The sequence below is a fragment of the Pseudopodoces humilis genome, chromosome 7, assembly GCF_049639895.1.
Source record: "Pseudopodoces humilis isolate 2021_Gansu_Grassland_sample_001 chromosome 7, ASM4963989v1, whole genome shotgun sequence".
Taxonomy (NCBI): domain Eukaryota; kingdom Metazoa; phylum Chordata; class Aves; order Passeriformes; family Paridae; genus Pseudopodoces; species Pseudopodoces humilis.
In genome coordinates, this window is record NC_142206.1 from 14,275,141 (window position 1) to 14,300,556 (window position 25,416).

Sequence of the window (25,416 nt, forward strand, 5' to 3'; positions counted from 1 at the left end):
CCGCGCTCCCGGAGCATGGCCCCCCCTGCCCCTGCCCCTCCGCCGCGGCTGCAGCTGCCGCGGACCCCGAGCGTCTGACTCCAGACGGAGGCGGCGCAGCGCCGGGAGCCACCGCCACCGGCATCGCCTCGGAGCGGCCCCGGGGGAGCGGGGCTGGCCGGGGCCCCTCGCCCCCGCGGGCCCGGAGCGGGGCTCGGCTTAGGCACCGACTGCCGCCGAGCAGCCGTCCCCTGACGGGCTTGCTGCCTGCCGTGCTTGCTTGGATGAGTCTGCGACATGCCTAATAAGAGACGAGATGGGCCAGGGCGACGAGAGCGACCGCATTGTGATCAACGTGGGAGGGACTAGGCACCAGACTTACCGCAGCACCCTGCGCACCCTGCCCGGCACGCGGCTGGCCTGGATCGCTGAGCCCGATGCCCACAGCCACTTTGACTATGACCCCCGCACGGATGAGTTTTTCTTTGACCGGCACCCGGGCGTCTTCGCCCACATCCTGAATTACTACCGCACTGGCAAGCTGCACTGCCCCGCGGACGTGTGCGGGCCCCTGTATGAGGAGGAGCTGGCCTTCTGGGGCATCGATGAGACCGATGTGGAGCCCTGCTGTTGGATGACCTACCGGCAGCACCGCGACGCCGAAGAGGCTCTGGACAGCTTTGGTGGGGCGCCCCTGGATAGCAGTGCTGAGGACGGAGACATAGATGGCACCGGAGACTCTGGTGATGGTGAAGATGAGCTGGAGATGACAAAACGCCTAGCACTTAGTGACTCCCCAGATGGCAGGTCTGGGGGCTTCTGGAGACGGTGGCAGCCCCGCATCTGGGCACTCTTTGAGGATCCCTACTCCTCCAGATATGCAAGGGTAAGCTATGCAATCAACAGCCTCATCAAAACACTCAAACTTCCCCGTGGTTCCACTTCCTCCCAGCATCACCAGGGTTATCTCCGCTGTCAGAGCAGAGCAGTCATCCATGTGTGTGGCTGTACAAAAACCATGTGGGGTCTGTGGGGATGTAACCCACACTCTCAAGCAGGCCCCATGCATACAAGTAGACACCAGGGCCCAAGCTTGTGAACTCAGATGTGGGCCTCCAGAGACCTGTAGTATTTTCTAATAGGCTCCTAAAACTCCTAGAACAGCTTGGGGACAGGTCCCAGTCATGGGGCAGACAGGTCTCCATTACACCAGATAATTTTCCTCTATGCATAGATTTTTACAGTCAGACATCCCCCAGTAAAGAGAGACACCTTGTCCAGCCCTGTTACAAGCTAATGGCTCTTTATGAGATGGAGGAAGGATTATGGGAGCAGGGGCAGTCTCAGTGGTACCAGGGGATTTGGAGAGTTTCAGCCTGGACTGGAAAGGAAGTCAGTGCCTTTCTCTTTTCTCATACATACCAAGTTAAATATTTATGAACATGCTTCTCTGAAAATGGGTAATTCAGCTGCTCACTCTGTCTTTTTCCCTTGTGGGAAATGCAAAGTATTAATCAGAGAAAACGGTTTCATTCATGTTGAAGGGACACTGTGTTTGACAGGTTTCTTGCCTGCTACTGAAGGACAGCTCCTCCCCTCCTGGTGCCTGCAGTTGTTTTGGAAAGGGGGAATGCACACTGGTGCAGTTCACAGAATAGGTGTGGATAAAAATGGTCTGTAACAGTCATTCGATTCCTTCAAGTAGGCACCTCCTCATGCTATGAGGATAATTACATTAATTAGGGCCTGATTCTGCTCCTGAAATCAAAAGTACTGAAAACATTTGCTTTAGGAACAGCAGCAGGATTAACTCCCAAGATAGTCAATTTGATAACTAGGGAAACAGATGGAGGATAGTGCTTTCATAAAGAAAATTGGTTGGCATAGTCTTTACTCTTAAATATACCTTTGTTCCAGCTTAATTGCTGCCAGCCCTGGGTAGAGATGAGTGGTGCTTTGGTGGGGGAGGGTGATCAGTGTTCCTGAGAAGGATCAAAGAAATGATATCAATTAGGGAGAGATTTGGATGGATGGAGGAAAGAGAAGTGGAGGTGCAAGGAGCAAGGAGAGGGGAGCTGGCCATGTATGAATGGGTGGTGGAATAGCAGCTGGCAGAGACTTGGTCTGAGCAGAGATCTCCAGCAGGGAGACACCAGGTCTGCAAACTGAATGAATGGGGAAAGCTGGAGCAGAGCCTGGAATTATATCTTGCTACATTTCTAAAGGTTCTTGTTTGCGTACCATTTGGAGACTTCCTCCCTGAACAAAGGAGTTCATACTTTAAATGAATTCCTTTAAACAGCATGGAGGATAAAGGAATAATAGATTCCTTACCACAAGATGAAAAGATGATGCTGTTGTATTGCAGGTTTCAAATCCCTGATTTCTGCCAAGGGAGCATGGAAATGCAAGGCTGTAGGGTATCCTTCAAAATGCTTGGTTTCCATTAATTTAACAAGCCCAGTGTTAGCTGACAATGTGAAAAGCAGATCTCTCTAGTACCCAGGAATCTGTTGGTAAAACACATTTCAAGTGAAAGTAATGTGCTTGTTCAAGATTTTGGGAAGCGGTTCAAATGGATAATGTTGTCCCAATGAAAAGGATACAGAAGTTAAAACACCCTTTTGCTTGGAGGCATTATGATATTTTAGGAGAAGGACAAAGATTTATAACCAATACTAGGAGTCTTTGTGATGCACAGGCTGGAATTTTAGAAGGATATAAATTCTCTAAGGGTATTTCGATTTAGCAATAGTATATTATAAAATTATTTGGGTTTGTTGGGAGTGGGTTTTTAGAGTGGATGATGTACCATTTATTCACAATCACTTGTGCATGCCTGTTAGAATTCAACTTCTGATTTACTTCTAACTTGTTCTTTCCTTAAAGGATTGCTAAAATTAGATAAATATGAATACACTGAATATTTTGTGAGTTAAATATGATTCTTTAACTTGTATCTATGGAGATGAAGGCCACATGCACTAATATTTTGCGTGAAAGAAAATGGCTTTCCTCATTAACACATGCACACACTGTCCATTAAGAAGACATTATTAAGACACTTAACATTTCCTAATAAAAGCCATACATTATGTTATGGATGTAAAAAGAGATGGGAGTTTGATTTATGCTTCTGTAACCTAACACAGACATTGCAGAAAGACCTGAAGCTTACAATAGCTAATTTACAGTAAAATAACTGATAACATCATTTACAAGTGAATTGTATATTAAGGCAATCATTGGTAGAGTTAGGCAACAAATCCACTGTTACCCCATTTCTAATTGAGTGTGCTACTTTTATTTACAAACTGCAATTCAGTTGTGCAAAAATCTAAATTCACATTGCCATTTTGTCAAAAAAAAAAAAAATCATAATATTTCCTCTTCCTAAATGGAACTGGGACCTGTACCAAGGGTGGTTATTATACACCTTTGATGTTTACCTATGGCACCAAAATGCATGTCAAAATCACACCTCAATGTAAGCACCAGTTTACATAACCATTATAGTGTTACACTTGAGCAACTGAAAGGAATACAGTCTCTGAATATTAAGATTAAATGCAAAGCTGCATATCTCTGTATAAAGCAAGATTCTCTGGACTGTATCTGGTATGCTAGGTCAGTGAATGTTTAGGAACTGTCCATGAAAAGCTCAGCATTTACTCAAATCCAGCCATTCTTGGATTTTGATGGACATTGCTTGCAAATACAAGTACATTTGACTGTTTTTCTTCACCTCCACCTGACTCATACTAAATTACTTCTGATCTCATTGTAGACAGCCAGGGAAGACTGGAAGTGCATTTGTGTATGTCAGGCAAAATCAGCTAACTCTGCAAATTTTGTTTATTTCTTAACTTTGGTTAAGCAAAGCTCCTAGTCACTAATCATTTGTTTTTAGGCCAAACATAGTCAACAGTTGCTTGTTAAAACAATAGTGGCTGATTTTAATTAATTTCAAGTTTTCTCCACGCTAATTTCTTAATAATGTAATTCTTTCTAAAAAGAGGAAACACTTCAAAAATTGCATCATCTTCTATATCTGTAACAAGAAAATATAGTTTGTTTCAAATGACAGACTGCCTTAGATGCCTATCTTGGTAAGATAAACAGATATTATACTTCTCCTTAACCTAAAGAATCCACATTTGGATATCAGAGGCAAAGTCTAGTGCCTAAAGATCTGAACAGAGTAATGAAAAGGTGATGGGAAAGATGCAGAAGGATTGTCAAAAGCATCTGTCCAGACAGCTAAATATCACTGCACACACCTAAACTGAGTTTATTTGATGCTCATTATAACTGTCATTTTTGCACCATCAGACAACTTTGTAATTTATTTTTTTTCTAAGTAGGCACAAAGGGGAAAATAGAGTCAGCCAGAAAGAGATGCTAAAGCAACAGAGAGTTTCACTGTACTAGAGTTACTGCCCTCTGTACTTACTAGACTTCATGAATCCCAAACAAAAGTGTGGAAAATATTTTCTTAGCATCCTCTCGCCTTTATATTTATGTCTGGTCATGCTGTCCTTCCACTAGTAAAGCTCCCACTGACTTCCTAGGGAGTTTGGCCTGCAGGTAATCTAACATATTTATTCCCCTTCCTCTTCCTCCTCCACAGCAGGATAAAGTTGTGTTTGTGTTAATTCACATTCCTTGGGTTAGTCAGTGTTTGAGAACAAGGAGCATTCAGCTGAGATTGTGCGCTACTGCTCACATTCAAATTGGACAGTTAAGCTCTTTTAGTGAACCCTCAGGAAAGCTATTGTAGTCCTTCCAAATAAACATTTTTACTGGTTTTAAATAAAAGCTGGTTGGAGTCGTGTGGAAGGTCCTCAACAGCTTGACTTGCAATCCTGTCATATGCTGTACTGCTTCAATCTGTAAGGGGAAAAGCAAAACTCTCACTTACTTTTCCCTCATGTTTCCCCTTCACATCCTTCACAAAGAAGAATTTGCTTTCCTCAGTGGGTGACTTTTGAAGGACAAGTATCTGACACTGAAAAGGAGACAGGAAAAAAGGATAGTGGTAAAGAGATGAGAAAAAGGTGTTCCCCGGGGATTTCTTCCATCTTTCTTTTGTACATTCAAGAACATTTCAACCTTGCTGTGTTCATTTAAACTGCTTTTTCTCTATATAAAGTACGGCTCATAGGTATAAAAAGGCTTATGGGTTCCTAATTCCTGAATTACCACACTGTCTTGAGGATTAGAGGCTGGGGTGATTCTGCCTGTTCCTTACCCCTGGCCAGCACAGCTTAGCTCAGGAATTGAGGCAGATATCAGGGAGTGGGAACAGATACTCCCCATCCTTCACAAGGGAAGCTTATTCCACAGATGTGTGACACGGGACACACTTGGTGCAGGAGCGCTCCACAGACAGTGGTCTGGAGACTCCCACCAGGCATGAGTAGACAGGGACAGAGGGGATGAGAGCTGCCCCAGTCGCTTTCCTTTATCCTCCTCAGCTCCAAAGGGGCCCCACTGGAGCTGCTCTCCCACTTGAGCCTTTCTGGAAGGTGTCTCCTGCAGAGGCATATCTAATCCTGCACTGAAGCTGGCTGCAGGAATTCTCACCATATACTTTGACAATTAACAAGACTGCCTAATTTTAACTGCATGCTGCATTACAGCTCTGGAAAAATGAGAATCTTTCCACATCAAATGACGTTTCCGTTGCACTTGTAGTATAATGGAATTACAGTCATCTATTAACTACCATTCTATCATTCGTTATTAATATAGTTCCTAAAATTCCTTTTTATTCATATTTTCTCCCATCAAGGAACATGTTACTGCAAATCCTTATGTAACCCACTAGTGAGCATGGTAGTCTTCTCTGCATCCTGACCAAAGAAACCTTTGCAATGCCAGTTAGAAAGTGTCCACTGCTCCAAGTCCCACATCCAGTCCCTATCAAATTGGTCATGGTGGGAACAGGTACACAAGTAACTCCTAGGAATTGTCCGCCTGAATTCAGAAGTAATATGTTTTTAAACTACCATACACACAAAAAATTAAAACTATCAGAACAGCCATGCAGAATCATGACTTCACCAGTTTGAGCTGTTCAGAAACACACAGGAAGATACGATGTCTGCCCAGAAAATCTTACAATCTCTTTGAAGTCTCGATCTCACAGGGAGATGAGAGAGATGATGTTACCCACCTGACAAATCCATGGCTGCCTAGTACAGTCTTAGCAGTTTGGATTCAAGGACATTTTTAAAATATATTTGCCTATTTCCAATTTTATTTCTATTATTCTAAAACCTTAAAAAAGAACAGCATCTGTTGCCATTTTAATTTATTTTTTTTTTATCTCACTTAATTTTAATGTTTCTAGGTTACAAAATTTACTTCATTTAGCCAAGACTGTGATTGTATGGATCATACCATCATATGCATACACATATATATGCCTTCCTATTGCTGCCACCTCCTACGATGCTGAGTGGGATTTCCATATGAGGAAGGACTTCAAAATTAAACCACCCCAAAATATTTCTGCAGAAGTAACCGTGGTGCCACTGAAATCCATGTAAATTTAGTGGCTGGGTTCAGAAAGGTATTTGGTCTCTTCTCTCTTTAATCCATCCCTATGTACCTTCAGTTATTTTCTTTGCCCTTCTCCTAACATTTGCTATTTTGGTTTTGGTTTGGGCAAAAAAGGCAACAAAATACTGGTAATTCTCTGTTGGTCTATCATGAGACAAAGGATAAAAAGATCTGTGGAACAATTATAATATTTCTATTTTAGAACTGCTCACAGGAATGTGGTATATTAGACTATACCTAGGAAAACTATTTGTCCCTATTGTTCTTCCCTTCTGCTGTGCGATCTAGCATTTAACAGTATTTGTCTTTGTTATTTGTAAAAATGTGTGTATATTTATGGTAGTACTTTAGTAAAGTCTATACATACTGCCTTTCTCTTAACATAAGGAGAGATGTTAGCAAATCAGCAACAGAGGACCCAGCCTTACTGTGACTGAAACTCAGCCAAAATTACCACCCGCTTCAAGGATAGAAATGAATTTTCCTGCAGTGTTTCAGGATAACTAATTAATTGCTGTGTACTGCTTTTTTTTAATAGACACGGTGCATATTTCCATTCCAAAGCACTAAAGTGCAGTAGATCTTAGCAATTTATTAGGAGCATACATATTCAAATACATGTTTTCATAATCTTTTAAAGACATGATCTTCTTTAGCACACTGCATCAAAACATAGAGCTCTAATACTGACAAAGCTCATCAGTATCTTATTGGCATTTTTTACTGCAAAGGACTGTAGAATACATCCCCGTTTAAACCACATGACTTCAATTAATGTTCAACTAAATCATATCCAAGGGCTCTGTTTTGTAATAAAAAGGGCAGGCAGGGATATTCAGATAGAAAAATTGGGCCCTATTTGATAATCAAGCGCGTAATTCCTTCTCATGCAAATACAGATGGCAAAACTGAGTTTCCATTTTGTATAAGCTTGATTTTATGAAATTTCCATACATTCTTGGAATATAAGACTGATAGAAAAGACATTTTGAGATCTTTGCAATTGTCTTACATTAGCTTCTCAGTTACTATATGCTGAATATGATCTGAGGAAAGAACAGTTTAGAAGGCTGACTTGGCTTTCCCTGCTGAATATTGAATTACATAAATATGTGATTCACTCCAAATGGTACAGAGAAGTGGTAGGATCGGATGAAATCAGAGAAATCTATGAATCCATGGAGAACCACCTCCTCCCCCTGGAATATAAACCAAATGCTGTCATTTCTAGAATAATTTTTACATCTCTCTCCTGTGCTCACTAAGTAACCAGATTTTGCTATCTTCACTCCTACTCCTGTAGTGATAGCTTACTCCAGGAATATCCCTGTTTCCTTCAGGCTGAGAACAAGGTACCAACCCAACATGGGTAAAGGTGAAAGGACCAGGCCCTAATTGATTTTAATTTCTTTCTGATAAGATTTATAAAGTGTAACAGAGGCACTAATAAATCATGCAATAAAAATTATGAATAAATCGCGGGCCAAGGCTTTTTGCAGTGATTGCTTATGATGTAAGACCCTTTAATGACAGTAAGTTAAAATTGCATTGTAATGGCCTTTTGTAAATGCAATAAATCTCAGGTTTCAGTGCCCTGAAGACAGGCAGCGATGTGTGTGCTGCACATGAGCTACCAACACAGGCACACACTGCTGGCACACACTTACGTAATTATGTTGATACTTCAGGAGCAGCAGTAAATCTCAGTACTGCTAGATTTACTTTGAAAAATCTTCGGTCACGACCACTGAGGTGTTGTGACTACAAAAAATAGCTTAAAATATCATGCTGGCTTTATACTTGAAAACCTGGGATAGACTGTCCCTTGTAAGAAGCGATAAAACGGATTATTTGGTTTTAAATAGAAAAGGCAAAGCCTTTTTCTACTGAGTGTTATAATTTTCAGAGGCAAGTACAAGCTAAAACATTTTTATCTGCACAATCAAATTGATCTTCTCTGAATTTCCTTGATCATCTACCCATTCAGAAAAAAAAAATTAAATGCACACAGAGATCCAACAGTTACTTAATAACTGCTTATTTCTACAGCGTCAGAATTTCTCTTGCTGGTCAACTTTGCCCTCAAAAAACATATTCATAAATACAGAAAGATCTGGTCAGCTTGGGTTGCTTATCATTTAACATACCTAAGAAATTTAGATGCAGATTTCCCTTAAAAATCTATTCCAATAGCCCTGTTCTATTTTTCAGTTTGGGCTTGCAGTCTTCATTACACTGAGTCAATTGACAGGTATAGATGGCAGAGGCCAGTTCTGTGATTTATCCATTTATTAATTAGATTAAAACCTTCAGTCAGAATGCTTCAGACTTGATAACAGACTTCAAAACAAAATGAATAAGAAGAAATCTCTAAAATGCTGAGCACCTACAACCTCCAACAGAAGGGAGGTCAAGTCCTAGAGTAGAAAAGGACACAGGCAAGAAGCGAACAGACCATCACTAAAATCCCACCCCACCTTGTAGGGCCATGGTCCCAACTATCACTGATTTTAGTGGGATCCAACCAGAGACCCATGTACGTCTATTTCATGCACACCTATTTCAGGTAAAATTTTTCAGGACAAGGACAATTGTGTAATTGCCACAACACGCAATGCAAAAGGGCTTGCCTTCACAGCATCCTTTGATCTCTACTCTAAAAACACCACAACATGATCTCAGCCACATTGTGCTATTCCCGTTTCCCTTTTTAGCATGGATCTCCCCTTCCCTTCTACTGTGGAGTTCTGCAAGAAATCTAGTGACAGTACATCTTAGCACTTCTCAGGAATGTGTCCCGCATAATGCAGAACTGATTTTAACTCAGGATTTTTCAGTAAAGCACTTGTAAGGACAAACCAAGAACAACCTGACTGTGCTGTGATAGTTTAACCAATACCCAGACTGAGGCAACTGTGGGGTGGTGTTTGGTTTTCTGATTTTGGGGCAGTAGCAGATCAGCTTGGGTCAGAATTTTGCTTAAACGGTATCGAAATTTAGCATTCTGTTGTTTAGTGTTCAGTTGATAGGAGTTCACTGTCTATCCTACCAAGAAGTCCCTGAGGTGCTAGGGATTTTATTAAAAGACCTAATGTAAATTTCAAAACTGTATAGATTACTTAAAATGTTAGTTATGTCTAAGCAGCAGGAAATCAATAGTGTAAAAGTGCACTGTTCTAAAGAAAGCATCTTTTGAAGAACCTGCTTTACCAAGCAAAGAAGCTCAGTTTTCACTGTGTCAGTGGCATGGACTACAGGCAAATAAAAAGTTTGAAATTCAGTAAAAATTCTGTGGTGTCTTCAACTCCAAACCACAAATTTATCTTCATGTCCATATTGCCATCAGCAATAAGAATGTCTAAAACTGTGCATTTACTGTTCTCAAAAGATATCTTGGTTGGGACAGGAGGGTAAGCCTTTGTTCTTACTAGGTGATTTTTTAACATTCATTCAGAATATTCCCACATGTCCTCAGATGAGTACACAGACCTACACGGTGGAAATTTACTAGAAAGCAAAAAACAAAACCCTGAAAAAGCCCCCAAACCTGAGATTTGGACAAATTACTGCAAACAACTGAATTAATGCAGTTTATGGAGCAAGCATTTGTTAGAAGATTTGGCCAAGGCCCTACTTGCTTGCATGTGTTAGCTCTGAAGGATCCTCTCAGGAAGAGCATCTGCAGCATACCAATAGTGCAAAGGCAGGTCACACACATTCAGCTCAGCAAACGAACATTTGCAGTGGGCACAAGCACACAAACACTACGTTTTATTAACTCAGTATGGTACATCATTTGGGTATGTTTCAGCCCCTCTCATTTTCTATGAATTTTACTGTGTGTGAAATCATACAAGATGTTTCATCTTAGTATGTCATTTTCAAAATAGAAAAACCAAATTTCCCAGGTTGCTTGCTTTGCCCTTTTTTCCTCTCTCCCTTACTATGTTTATTTCAGTAGCTAGCACAATAGAGTTATAATTTCTGTGACACCTCTGAATGCTTGTACTATAAAAACAGCAAGTTAACAACATCTAAGGAAAGGCTTTACACTGTACTCAGATGTAGTGTTTTCCAACCTGGACTGCAGTAGCAGATCACCTGAGGCTGTGATCCTTCCAAAGGTGCAGTATGTGCCTGAGCTGTGGTGCACAGAGAGCGGGACTTCTCCGTCACCATCTTCTCCATCACTCCTGCATCCAGGAAATCTAGCAGTTGCTTCCTACATCTTCACTTCTGAGAGCAGACTCATGAAAGAGTGTCACCATGTGAGCTCAAACTTAGAATTCCCAAAACACTAATCCTGCATTTGTAATTTTTTTAAATGCATATTAAAATTTCCCAGTGCCTACAGTGTTGTTTCTGTACGTGTACCCAAAACTGCCTTAGTACTGTTAGCAACCACCTCATATCAAAGCCTTGTTGATGCCCATAATTTTCCTCCACTAATAGGAAAGGTCCATTAAATGTACTTGCCAAACACATGCTGAATATAAGCTGTTCTAAAAGACATACTCAAAAAATCCATGCGATATTTGTAGTATGAATCAGTTCCCTGGACACAATGATCTAGTGGCTACTGGTTTTTGCTTAGAATGTGAAATTTCAAATTTAGCAGTTTCCTCCCACTGCATGATTTTAAATTTTCATCCATCTCTGCTCAGGAGCCCTCCTCACTTCACAAAGCTGCATAACGCAGACAGTTAGTGAAATTAATCCAATTTGCACAGCATGAGGAGTTAACAAACCATTATACTGGAAAGATGGCAAAGCAGCATTTCCCAATAATGTGGAAGTAAGAGGCTGTTCCTATGTAGTAATTCTGGGCCCCAGAATTCAGCAAGATCAATAGTAGAAAACAGATATACATAGTGGCATCATCAGAGACAGTCTAATGTTGGCATATGACAAGACTGGTATTTTTCTTTTCACTCACTTGTTGGAAGCCAGTTCCTGGTAGGAAATAACCATATGTTGTCCTCATGCACTGGACTCCAGGGTGAGCCACACACAATGATTTAGGGATCTCTGCACAATGGTTTAGGGATCTCTGTGCAGCCCCTATGGAAAGGAATGGGCAATATGCACAAGAAAGTAGGAGATGCTATGCAGAAGTAGATGATATGCAGAAGTATAGAGGACTTCTACACCCCACAGCCTGAGCAGTTTGGCCATGCTGCAAAGCGAGCTCCAAAGTCAGTATGAGGACACATCACATAATTTGTTTTGAAAAGACCTACGTTTCCCAGGGCTGTCAATCTGTCACCTTTCAGTCATGCCATGGAAATACAAGCATTCTTAAAATCTCTGAAGGTTGCCTTTTCATCAATATTTTAACATAAGCATTCTTTTAATTTAAATGGAGATTGATCACTTACATTTTATTACTTTTTAATAAAAACACATTATCACCATTAAAGGAAAGTGATCTCAGTGAAACTATTGCCAGGATAAATTTAACTTGGAAAAGCACTAGAACAAGTCTTTGCTAGATCAGAGCCTTTTACAAGCATATATGCTTAGTTGTGGTTTTAACAACCAACACACAAGTGATCAAAGGGCATTCTAGCTATTGCATTCACTTCTTTCATGATACACTTAAAACTAGTCCAAAATCTTACTGGAAACTGTGAAGAGTATATTGTTAAATATCCCTCTCTGCTGTAACTTACCTTATATAGGAAGACTTGCCAGGGGTGCTAATGAAGCGGAGACAGTTTTGCTGTTTTACCATCTGTTATCAAATATACTCCTGCTGTAACAGAAACACAATTGTAATAGAATTTAGAAGTGACAAACATTGAAAAAAAATTTCTTTCAGTGTTTAAATAGCTTTGCTGCATAGCCTAAAGAACAAAGTGTTTGGACAATTAATAAAACGTCTCAGGACTGCTTTAATTAAAAAACAAGATTCAGCAAAAGAATAGTGATAGAGTTGAACACAACCACAACATAACAGAGGGGTATGAATAAGAAAGTACCTTATTCCAAAGCCTTCAGGTTTAGACTTTAATTCAGAATAACACACCCTATTTTTATATCCTACAGAAAAAAAAAAAGTCAACTAAAAAAACCCATTTGAAATGTGAATGTCATTGAATAATTTAAAAATGCTCCATCTACACTAACTAATATGTGATGGTTGTAGAGTGCTTCAGAACTGCATCTTCCTAACCCTCTTTCTGTCCGAAGTAAGGATCTTTGGGGTAAAAACTCCAAAGAACACTACAGTTTAGTTTCACTTATGTGCACTGGACTAAAAATGAACACTTAATATTTATGTGAATCATTGTCAGTGTCAAGTGAGATGAAGCTTATAAAAATAGGTCCAAATCAGGGAATGAGTTTTAAGACTCAGTGGGTAAATGTCTCTTTACGTACGGTATTATTTATAGATATTTTTTAATCTGTTCTGTCATCTTGTCTCTTAAATTATTAGAAAGTAAGAAAGAAGGAACTCTACAGCAAATGTAGATGAAAGAGAAATCTTACTGGGAACCGTGGCAGGAATATGAGCAAAAGCCAGGAAGTTTAAAGCTGTGCTCCTAAGCCCCCTGCTTTCTGAAAATAATTCCAGCCTATATTGCAATTAAATATGCACTTTTTTAAACTAACTGTGCTGTTGAAATAGGAGGAATGGTACTTTCAAGACTCTCTGGCATCCAGAAGACTTGCTGCCACATCTGAAAGCAAGCTAATCACAAGCCAGTTTCAGGCATTGGGCTAAGTCTGGTCGTCATGGTCTCATGAAGATTTTGATATCCTACATTAATCAAAGTCCCCTCTAGATATAAATGCTGAGCTCACCACGGCCACAACAGAAATTTCAGCATTGGATCCCAGTTTTTGTAGTTCCCTGAGAAGTCAGTGGCAGCTGCAGATGGTCCCTAAGTTGATCTCCAAAGGTTCTAACCGGTAAAAACTTAAAATGTCATTGTGCTAGCTTTGTAAATCTATTTATCATCATCTCATAAGGCAGCTACTAATACTGCCCTGCATCAACAAGGTTCTGTGAGTCTTAACCATTTGTGAAAATACTTTAAGAAGCTGCTACAAAAAGGACAACAATGTCGAAAACTTGATTAGAATTTGAAGCAAGTATTTGATATTGAAAGGCAAAATATTCAGGACAATTAGGATGCAGGTCACCTTGTAAGAAAATTCAAGGGAACGGGGCACATCCACAAGGTTTCTGCTGGGCTTTTGCAAACAGGGGAATGTTATGTTTCACATGTAGGAATCTGCACCTTCTGCTAGCAGGTGCAGAACTCTCCTTTGAAGCAATTGGAGCCATTTCTTCCTTTATTACATTATACATTACACAACCTCTATCAGACAGGAAATAAAACTGGGTAAAGCAGACAGCTGCTCTCTTCCCTGAGTCAACATGGTTATGGAATACTGCACAGGGGGGATATATTTCCATAAGCTTTTGCTTTGACCATTCAGGTATCATTTTTATAAGCATAAGAAGTGGTTTTTGTACTCTCTTCATCCAGGTAGGATTTCAACATAGCTGTATGTCTGCTGAGAACAACACACAGAGCTGTTATTTGATTTGAAGGCATTTCTTGCAAATATAAGCTTTTCCTGCTCTTGACTTCAATAGCAAGATCTAATTCAGACCAGCAAGAAATTGCGTCTAATATTTATGTTCTAATTGTCCTAAATCTATTTTAGAAGTGAGATGTATGTGTTTGCAGGCACAAGATTTGCTGTAAATTTAAGTAGAGGTCGTAAATGTGAATGTTAGGAATAATTGCCTTTTTTTATTGCCACGAGGATATCTGAGGATATTGTTCATCCCAGTAGTCAACCAGGTTTTATTTAGCAATATCAGTCTAACAGATGCAATTTCCACTTATGATAACTGTGGGCACATCATTAATTTTAGTAACTGCAAAACTTATAGTAGAAATACTTTTCTGTACTTCCCTTGTTCCTCACTTTGAAAACTGCAGAAAATAAAAAAAATAAAAAGAAAAAAGATTTCTGCTATGAGCTTCTACAACTGTCCAACTGCTTGTACAGCTTGCACAGTAGTTTATTCTAAAGATCTGTAATGTACACAGATGTCAAAAGGCTTACAAATACATCCAGAAATTACGTGTGAAAACTACATTCATAAGTCTTGCTCTGTGTTTATTGAGAGACCAGAAACTGTATTTTGACAGGAATATCAATAAGGACTTGGATTCAAATGAAAAAAAAAATGTTTTCCATTTACTTCGTACACTGCATAGGATACTAGCTGTAATCAAGAAAAATTTCAGGATGGCATGAAGCTCTCAAGCTGCATAATTCCAAATAATGCTCTGTGGAATCCTACTATTAAAATGCCCACAAGCCACAAAAATGCTTTTAAGCCAACTCAGTAGCCCAAATTACAAATTCTAGTTAACAAAATTCACCACAGGCTCGCAGCTTAGGGTAGAATATATTCTTTTTTTAAATACATCTGTCTTTGTCAAAATGCTTAGTGGTCACTCATGGTTTTCAGTCTCCCATTATACTGAAGCAGAGACTTTTTTTTTTTTAAACACAAAGACATGAGGCTTAAGTCACCATGCTTGTAACCAGCCTCTCTAACATTTATTGCACAAGGTTATTTGTCTTTCCAGTTCAGCTACTCATGAGAGTTGCAAGGAAGGGAAACCATCCATGTTCTTTCGGAGGTTTATATATTTGGAAGTTTTGCCGATGATGTTTGGGAAGTCTTCTTTCAATACACAGACATTTTGGCTAAGAAAGAATATTTTATGTACCCCAGTTTCAGATTTTGGGCTGGACAAATAAATGTAGCTACATTTTGGCAACAAAATATTTTCTTCTCCAATTTCTCCCCCTCCTCTCAAATAACACTTATTAAAAGCTTCACCCTTTTCTCCATAAGAAAAATCCCAAAGTTTCTCTTCTCTTGTCGATATTAATTTCTTTTTCTCCCCTCACAGTGACTTAATAAAAAAGTGAAAATGAAAATGGTAGTCAGAAAAAAAAGAACAAAGCAGCAGAATTTAAAGGGGAATACCAGGAGATAAAAAGGAAATAAGTGTCTGCACAATACTTTGCTAAAAACTGTAGGTAAGAAAATAACATTGCTTGTTTGAAGTCTGAAGGACAAATATGACAAACCTTGTTGAATATTTTCAAGGAAAAAAGGATCTCTTTTTTCCAAATTTCCATTGAGTTACTTACAAATACACATCCATCTTCTTGCACTCCTTTATCTTGATTGAGGTGAGGGGTTTTTGTTTGGTTAGTTTTAAATTAGTTGTGAATGATTCTCAACCTGGCATTGTGGTTTTTTAGCCTTTTCTGGACACAAAAATACACTCTTGTCCTTCTGATAGCTCCTCTTTAACCCAGAGTTCGTGGCACCAGTTCTGGGTTTTAAACCACGTTTTAATCACTGGTGAAGAGCTGCTGTCCTGCTCACAGAGCATGGGATGCTATGCAGTGGAGGAACTGCAGTCACCACCAGACGTGAGAAGGACACTCCTGAAGTGGAACTGCAGAAAATAGTGGTTGCAATGTAAGCAGTGAGAAGGCAAATGCCTGGAGGAGGATATATCTCCTAGAAATAGGAGATGGAAGGAGTCTTCAGAACTAGAAAAACAAATCACTGTAGAGAGAGGGAAGTCTCACTCCTCAGTTTTCACTGGACATTAAGGGACAAATAGAGTTAGGACCCTGGAAAAGGAACAGAGGATGACAAATCAGCAGCTTGCTAGTAGAGAAAGATGGTTAGGAGCTTGAAATCTCAGACTGTGGCCACTTAGAGCAATTCATTTTTCAGCAAGGTGAGAACAACCTAGTCAGAATAATTCAAGTGAGTTAGCAATATGCAGTACCTTCTGCATGTGTCGCAAGCACGAAAACAGCCCTCATGAAGGCCCTGGGAGCCCAGGGGTTTGCAGTAAGAGATTTTGTGGTCAAAAGAGTAGATTTTGCTTTTGCAAGTTTGCCAAAGAATAAAAAAGGGCTAGGCTCCACGTGAAAAGCTTCATGTATTGTGACCAGTGCTAATTCTGGAGAACCCTTTGCTGTAAGGACACGTGAGGATTTTGGACAGCGTGTTCTGATGCACCCATTTTCTTCAGTGAAGGTCAGACACCTTGATGGCTGGCACAAGAGCTGGGCAGGATAAAAAAAAGATAGAGAAAGAGGCCAAATTCATTTCCTTAAGAGCTCTAGAGTGGATATTTCAGCATTCCAACCTAGCCAAACTATCTTCTCCACTCAGGAGTCCGGCCCAAGAATTATTGTCCTTCACCACACATACAGACTCTTTTCAGCTGTGATCCAAGACTAAATGGGATTTCAGGAGAAAACAACTGGCTTAATATATATAGGGCACTTGTGGAAGTGAGAGCATGCCACAGGCACTTGCTCTGTTAGACAAAAAGATGCTGTGCTGGTTCCAGCAGTGGTCTTCATACAGGAATTATTCCGAGAGTGATTCTCACACACCTCTTTGCCCTTGCTTGATCACATTAATTAAAAAAAAAAAAAATGAGCAATCTTTAATTGAGAATATTTGCTGTTTAATGAAAAGCTGTGGCTTCTCAATGTATTCTGTTCACTGAGGACTCCAGTATGAAAATAGGTGTAAGATTTAGAGCAGATACAGTGATGGAGCTGAAGCAACAAGGAGATAAGGTGGCAAACAAAAGTGTTACAATCTTATTTGGGAAGCCCAGAAATGCACCAGCTCTTGATATGACTTCAAATTAGACTTCTGGCAAGCCACAACTTCTTGGTAATGATTTACATCTATAATCAGGAGAATAGAACATTATTTATCTACCTCTTCTGGGTATTGTGGAGACTAACAGTTGCACAGTAATTTGGAGATAAATTGGAGACACTGCATGAATTTCCACTATGATGTTTTCTCTAAGCAGGTGAAATGAGGACACCTTGACACAGAAGGAACCAAACTTTTCTCAGAATAAATCAGAGATCAGAAGGCAATTTTATCTTTGCTTCATTCTCATTATTCAGCATTCCTCAATAAGATTGACAGGAAATGGGAAAACAAAGCTTTCATGGATGAGGGAGGTAAAATCTAGTAACATTTAACACTGCATCTGCAAAACAACAGATTAAAATCCACAAAAGTATTTTCTGGTGTTCCAGATGAAAAATTAATGCAAGGTGCACCCAGCAGATTGTGCCTAACAGGCTATTGACAGATTTAATAAATAACTTCTAATTACATAATGACAAAATTTAAACATATCTCCTCACATAGGCATTTTAAAACAAAAACACAAACAGTAATATATTTTACCAGACCCCACATTTTAAGTGGCCCCAGTTTTTGACAGTCCCATAAAATAAGAAAATAGTTTAAGTGAATTAACCCCTTGTCTCGATAATCCGTGTATTCTGACTAGAGGTTTGGAACGGAAGGAGCAAGTTATACATCAGCCCTGAGGTGCAAAAGAATGAAACTTTGATTTTTATCTTGGCTGTTGTCAGAAAACACATCTTCTTCCCAGAGCAGGCAGACTAAGTATGAGCTGAGAGCTGTGTCTAGCAAAGTGGGTCTCTTCCAAGAGACCAGCACCCTACGGAATAAGATGCCAGAGCAGATGCTGTGTGTGCTGAAGCCTGACATACACTGGGATGCCCTGAACAATCCCAGGAAGGCACAAAACAGAGTGGGAGCACTCACCTTTTCCTCAGCTGGGCTGGCTCTGTCTCCAGGATCATCGTTATATTACAAGACCTCTGACACAAAGGCATCAGGCAGATATTGAAGATGAGCTAATCACTTCCCAGGCAAACATTCAGCCAGAAGTGGCAGAGGTACTGCTACAGATCAGGGGGGAGGCAGAGAAATCAGAAGAGACATGGCAGAATGACACTGGGACCTCTTCTGGCAGTGTGTTGGGACAAGGAGTAGCCCCATTATTGCCCTGCAGACTCAGGGAGCAAGGCAGATGATTAAAATCTGCGTTGCAGATGCCAATGTCTCTGAAAATGCCCTTTGATTGGGGTGCAGACCAGAGGGTGTATTGCAGATATGTGAGTAGCACAAGATGCTCCACTGTAATAATCTGGTAATTTGTACTATAGGTGAGCAGAAAATGGCTGGACGCCTTGAGCATTGATTAGGGGTCATTGTGTTCCTCAAAATTATGTACTGCTATTGAAGGATTAATTCTACCTCATATTTACCATGGCTTTATTCCTTATAGCACACAGGTGTGGATGCTAGCTTTGGAGCAGGCTGCAGGCCCCATGGCCTCTCAGTCCTGCCTGAGAGCTAGCCTGGGAAATTCATAGGAGGATTTCAAAACAATCCTCAGAGACAGAAAACAACTTCCAGGTGCTGTTTGTCTGTCCTCCTGTTTTCCTTGCCGGAGAAGGTCGGGGGGGTGTTGTGCCCCACTGACCAATGATGGTGATGTGTTGATTTACTGACCAATAAGAGTTTCCTTTCTATACTTTCCACGTATCTGTATATAAAACAGGCCTGAAGTAATAAACTAGAGAATTCTCCTGTTCTGACTCCCTTGAGAGTCTGTGTCGTTCTTTATGCCGTTCCTAATTAGAACGACACACAGGGATAGCCTGAAATCACTTACATCATTACTTACTTCAAGGAATCAAAAATGTCAATTTTAATTCTCTGTTCTTTTTTTTTTTTTTTTTGAGTAATTCCTGAAAGGACTGGGAATTACTCCTTTTCCAAAGAGGATAACAACACAAAGCTGCTGGAATTTCAACCAAAAAATAACCAAAACCAAAAACCCAAGCCAACAAAATCATCCTTTTCTTTCTCAGTGTTCTCTGATTATAATTAACATAAGTTAATCAAAACTCAAAGCAAGACCAAAAAAAAAAGGTCAAAAAGCAATTATATTAGAAATATGTTCCCCAGTCAATTGCTTGCTTTTCAGGCTTCAGCTCTCTGGCAATTTCAGTACTTATGCAACCACCATAGAATTTTCTAGGTCTGACTTTTATTTAAGAAGCAGAAACTTCTCACCAACCAACCCCCTTCAGGTACAAGCCCAGGAATGTTTTTGTCATGGGGGTGGGGTTGGGCGGAGTGGGGAGGAATGAGCTTCCTTCACATCCTCAGCCCCCTCAGATGCCACCACTGCATCACTGGAGAAACTATCATGCACCTTCCTGCTTACTGCAGATCCAGGCAAGGACACTTGGAATCATGCGGGAGGCACTGCCTCGTAGCACACAGCCCTTGCAGGGCGAAATCCTCTGGGGAAATCAGTTTATGGCAGATTTCATACTGTGCCAGGTTAACAGCATATGTATCCCTGTCCTTTTAGCACAGGTTGCAAGGAACAGTATTTGCTAAGGCTACATAGCCAAAAAGCACACTTTAAAAATACACACTGTAGTCAGATGTCTGCTTGTAACATTTATGACTTGGCAGATTGACTCGCATATCAGGCACACATTTGATGGTTAATTCTGAGCCCTAATGCAGCGGAGCAGTCTTCTACCTGGCTGGTGTCTATCCTTTTCAAAAGGCAAAGGGGTGCATAAATTATGTTTAAAAAGAGGTAGGCATTTTCTACCCACAGAGTGGAGTCACTGTAGGTGGATTATTATCCAGGAATACCGAAGAGGCAAGAAGTCTGAGATTTAACCCATTCTTTGTAGTCTCCTTGCCTGCTACTGTACTGCCAGCAATTTTCAGGAAGTTCTGCAGCACAGCAGCCGAATCTCCGACAGTCAACAGGAGTTAAAGCCCTAAAGAAAGGATTTTATTCTGAAATAATACCAGCTAAAGCCTGCAGTAGCATCCAGTTGTCTCGGCTGATGTTGGCAACTATGAGGTTGTTCCAGTTTACTCCCTCACCAGGCCCTGCACTACAAATGTCATGTCATCAGGACAGGATGAACTCTGAACCACTTTACAGATGACCAGCAGGATTTGGAAACCTATTTCTTCTGCGGTATCTTCACTACTGGGAAAAAAAAAAGCAGTAGTTTTCACAGTGCAGACTGAGACATTTGTACATTAGGATACAGGCATGACCTTTATCTAGTACAAATAAGGCATAGAGATGTTCAGCTGAACACAGCTACCTGCATTTACTCCAGCTGAGAACCTGATCTTCAACACTGAGCTTAAAGAAAGCATTGTGAATTGTGATGAATAAAAATAATCAGCATTAGCACTGAGCATCCCTAGATTTCAGTGATTTGCCTACAAACTGCTGACAGTGAACATCTTCAGAAATAAGAGCTATAAGCCAAAAAAGAGGAGGACTTATAAATGTGTGAGATGAGTTTTAGATTATCATAGGTGTCCCTGCTCTACTTCAACATTTCATTTTTGTGCAAAGAGAATAATATTGTCCTTGTTCATAACAATTTTCAAAAATTCAAAATACTTTACAAAAATTACTTAATCCTTTCAGTATTTTTAGTGAGATACGCAAGTATTCTTTCAATTTTCTCACCAGATGTGTGATCTGTAGTACAAAAAGATCCCACTTATTTCTTAAATTAATCAAAAGAAATAATTAACAAAAATGAGAAAGAAGTCATTGGCTCCACCTGCTTAAAAAAAAATTTCACCAGACTCACCATTGTCAGTAGATATAAACAGGTCAAAAGCAATGATACTAAATCCAGGAGTATCTCTGCTGTATTTAGTACCGATGGATGCTGCTCTAAAACCCGTGATTCTCCCTGAGAAGGGTAGCAAAGGCTCAGTATTTTCTGGGCAGATGGGCATCTGTTACATCATCTTGGTCTTTTTCCATGCATACCCATCTTTGTTTTCTAGCAAATGTGCAAATATCTTAGACTCACCAAGGGCCACTGAGGTGCAGGCAGGGACATGGACTTGTCCCTCTCCCCTTCTGACCACACACAGGGAGGAGGCCATGAGCTGCTGGACTTGGAGGAGTGCATCCTCCAAGAGAAAGACATGAGCCAGAGCCACCTCTTGAGAGGAGACAGGGAGAGATTTGCAATGGAAAGAAAAGCTGTGCCATGTTAGTCAACAGAGCTGTTCGTGCCCAAGGGCACAAATGAGAGAGTAATCCCACAAGAGGGGAGAAGAGTGTAGAAACACTTCTCTCCTCAACAGCAACATAGCATCTGCCCTTCCCACCACCCTCCTCACCATCTCCTGCAGATGCTCCCCTTAGTGGCTTGACCATACTGGCTTGCAAGGTGCTCAGTTTAAAACTATTGCCATTAGACTGAAATTCTTATATTTCTGTTCTGCACTGCAGAGGCACCGGGCAGAACTTCCATCATTGTCAGATATCTCATACCCCATAACAAAGAATACTAGGATGTTCCAGAGCTCCTTCACCTTCCTTCAGCAGCCTGTGCATGGGATTTCCCAATGGTCTAATTTTAAATCCCAATCATTCAGGATCCCTTCACACTTCCATGTTTGCTTATAGCAATACTTCTGTTAATTAGTTGAGCTCAACCATCATACTGGGAGCACTGAAGTTCAGGCTCTTTGCTAAACAGAAATCTGGGCAAGGAGCCTGAACTTTCTGACTACCTTAAACTCCTGAAGCATCTCTCTTAAATAAAGCACTGCTAAGCTCTTCTCCTGGAGTTCTTGAGTAGTTTTGTATTTTGTTTGATACTGGTACTTGCTGGTATAGCTGAGCTGGAATTCTTATCTGTGATCTCATCAGGGTTGAAATTTTTGATTTGCAACTATATTAACTTTCAAAAAAATAAAAAAGTGAATATAAAGAAAAAATAATTCTGTTTTCCCAATCTTTTGTAACACAGATTACGGGGAGTGATTTTAGGATAACACATGAATTAAGGGCACCATTGGCATAAAACTAAATTCTGTTTCAAGACTGCCAAGTGGTACAGCTCAGGAAGAGATATGTAGATTTCCAAAAATAACATCTCTACCATGAAAAATTCCCACAAAAGTCCCCAAAATTATTTTGAAAGCTTACTACTGCCTTTATTACTTTATTGTCCTGAGTGTCATTTATTATTTTCTTGGGGGGGTCCTTCTTATTTTCTTCAGAGGACCCTGCTACAGAACAAACCCATGCTATGATAGTTCACTTAAGTAGGGAGACTGAGATAGTTTTCAATGATAATTAGTATGAGCAAAATAACCTTAATTTATGTTGGTACATACATCCACAGACATATTTAAACTCTGAGAACAATTTCCTTCTTTTCTACAAATGTGAAGTCTATTTGGAGAGCAGGGAAAAAAGAAATCTTTCTATAGAAAATAGAGGAGATCCTCTCCCACAGTATTAATCTCTGGGACCCTAAGTCATTATGTTTTTTATTTAGAAAAGTCACTGTGATTGTTTAATGAGTTCTCATGCTCTTCTTGATCCCTCAAAATAGAAACCGAAAGCAGTCTACTTGTTTCTACGGGTGTGACTTATGAATAATTAAATAATCCCTACACATTTGTGAATATTTCCAAAGCATTCATAGAACAGTTTCTAACATAATCCAGAGATATCTGCAACAAAGCCTTTGACCTCCTGTATCAGAGTCCACCAATCAACCCAGTTGTCCCTTTGCATATTCCTAAGGTTGTGCCCCTCCGTGAGAAAAGGATAACACCAGTGGAAACAGGAATTTAAATGCTTTCTATCAATATCCTTAGCTTTTTCTCAGCAGAATATTTTCCTATCATAAGAAGACAGAAACAGAGGCATTATGTTAACACTCATGCATTCGATTTTAAATCTCATGCTACTCCAACACATTAAAATCAGTTTTCCCAGGGAGAAGGATAGTTTCCCCAAGGATTACTGTTATCTTGGCCCCCACCAATTTTCAGATCTCTTAGCTGACCTTTTTTTTATTTTTTTTTTTACCAATAGTGTAATTATTACTTTTTAAAATCATCTTTGGTCCAAGTCCAGCCCAAGGAAAAACAGATTGAGGAGCTACTGATTTAAGAAACTGAACAAGACAGGGTTAGAGCTTGCTAAGGCATCTGATGAATTGAGGCACATGCTGCAACATACCATACTATTTGTAGTCTGTACAAGAGAATTACTGTACATTGTACAGGAAAATTAGATGCCACATGGGCACAGTGCCCTCAGATACTGGGACTTTCTCAGGAGGCTGACTTTACACAACCCTCATTTGCACATCCTCTGTTCAGGGAAGCAAGTGAGGGAGCACAGCACAGTAAGGTTTTATCTGACTGGAGCAGGACACATTGGCAACAGCAATACTGGGAGATCCAGCACAGCAGCCTGGATGTTATCCATCTAATTTCAGTATCTAATCTCTCTAGACACTTATAATCTGACACTCAGTGGTGTGCTCCATCTTAGCTGATAGTGAAATCATTTAATACAAGTGGGTAGTGAGGTGGGTGACAAGCTGATTGATGGCAATATCTTCATTTAAAGCTATATAGCACCACCAGACAGAGGTCTAGAGCAGTTCAGGAGCTCTGCCTGAATTTGTTGGTATCCATGGAAGTTTATCATGCCAGAATGTGGCTTCTAGCATCTACTAAATAATTTCCCTAAAAAGAACATGAGCTACCTCAAGCCCATTAAAGCAGAGTGTCAACGTCTCACAGGATTCTCAACAGTGAGATTACAGTGAGCTTCATCATTTCTCCCTCCTGGCAGTCTGAATCTTTTCCGCTGCCTTACAGTAACCTGAAGGAATGCTGGCTCCTTGAAGCTACCTGTACTTCAACTGTGACCTCAAGTGCCCCAGCAGCAGAGATGGTACTGTCTGACCCCAAGCACTAACCATGCTTGGGGTCACGACTGTCACATGACTGTGCACATCCTCCAGTGGGAATCTGACCCTTGGGAGGCAAATTTTGTGTCCAGCATTTGCTACAAATGGATGAGGAGTCCAACAAGCACCAGGAGCACAGATGAAAGTATAGTGATGATCCTGCACATAGAGAGCGATTCCTGCATATTAAGACACATTATTAAAGCATGGAAAAGCCTTTGCCTCTCTCTTTCTTCATAGAACTCCTGCTTGGAGAGCCCAGAAAGCAGACTGGATCCCACAGCGAAACCCTAAAAAGTTGACTAATGGTGAGTCTGCAGTCAAAGCCTAAAGGCAGGCTCATATAAAGGAAAAAGGGGCTGTACTGAGTTTATGGAGAAGAAATGTCTGTTTCTTTCCTAAGGGACCTAAGCACACCAGGTTGCCTGCTTTTCTCCAGCCCTTAAGCACTGCTGCTTCTAAGGAAAGCAATGGCAGGAGAGTCCCTGTCCACCCTTGCATTGCCATGGAGACACAACCTGACTACAACTTCTGCAGCCACAAATTCCCTCAAATCCTTGGGTTTTTAAGTCTGTAGCCAACCTATTGTTCTGCTTTAAGGAAAAAGATATGGGAAAAGCAGGGTTTTCTCACTTCCATCAGCACTCTTGTGGAAACTGAATCCAGACAGTCTCAAACTCACTGTTCAGACCTGCCCGAGAGCGTCTGAATGCATTTTAATCTGGCTCCAGTGGGAAAAAATCAAAACACCTTCCCCATAATTCATTAAAGAATACTAGAGATAGTGGCTAATTCTGTCCAAATTCTTCATGCTTCATTCAAGGTCTACATCGTGGGGCTGTTTATAACCCAACAGCAGCACAAAGATGAGCTTTCAGTAAAACCTGTGCACTGTCCAAGGTGTTCCAATGGCCATAACCAACAGCATTTCCCTACAAAAGGCTGAATTTACATTGTTTGCAATGAGACTGTGACATACCAGCATTTTACACCCTTTGAACAGCAGGGATAAAATGAAGAGAATTTCATGTCTAGTGACTGCCTTTCTTAGTGAAGGAGCTTTGTCTCTCCGAGTGCCGTGTGTTGCAGTTTCTGTGGTAACGACTGATTGCACAGAGAAAGAAGTCAGTGTAAATTGCTGGCATGTAA

General features: G+C 40.4%; 1 protein-coding gene across 3 annotated transcripts in view; it reads left to right on the forward strand.

The window, feature by feature from the left end:
- The first annotated feature begins 66 nt into the window (after positions 1–66).
- KCNC1 (potassium voltage-gated channel subfamily C member 1) overlaps positions 67–25,416 on the forward strand; it is a 107,571-nt gene continuing 82,221 nt past the window's right edge. For all 3 annotated transcript variants that reach the window (XM_014252123.2, XM_005522310.3, XM_088057405.1), the window contains exon 1: positions 67–865. In XM_014252123.2, the coding sequence (XP_014107598.1) occupies positions 296–865 (570 nt within the window). In that variant the 5' untranslated portion in view covers positions 67–295. The remainder of the gene's footprint in view (positions 866–25,416) is intronic.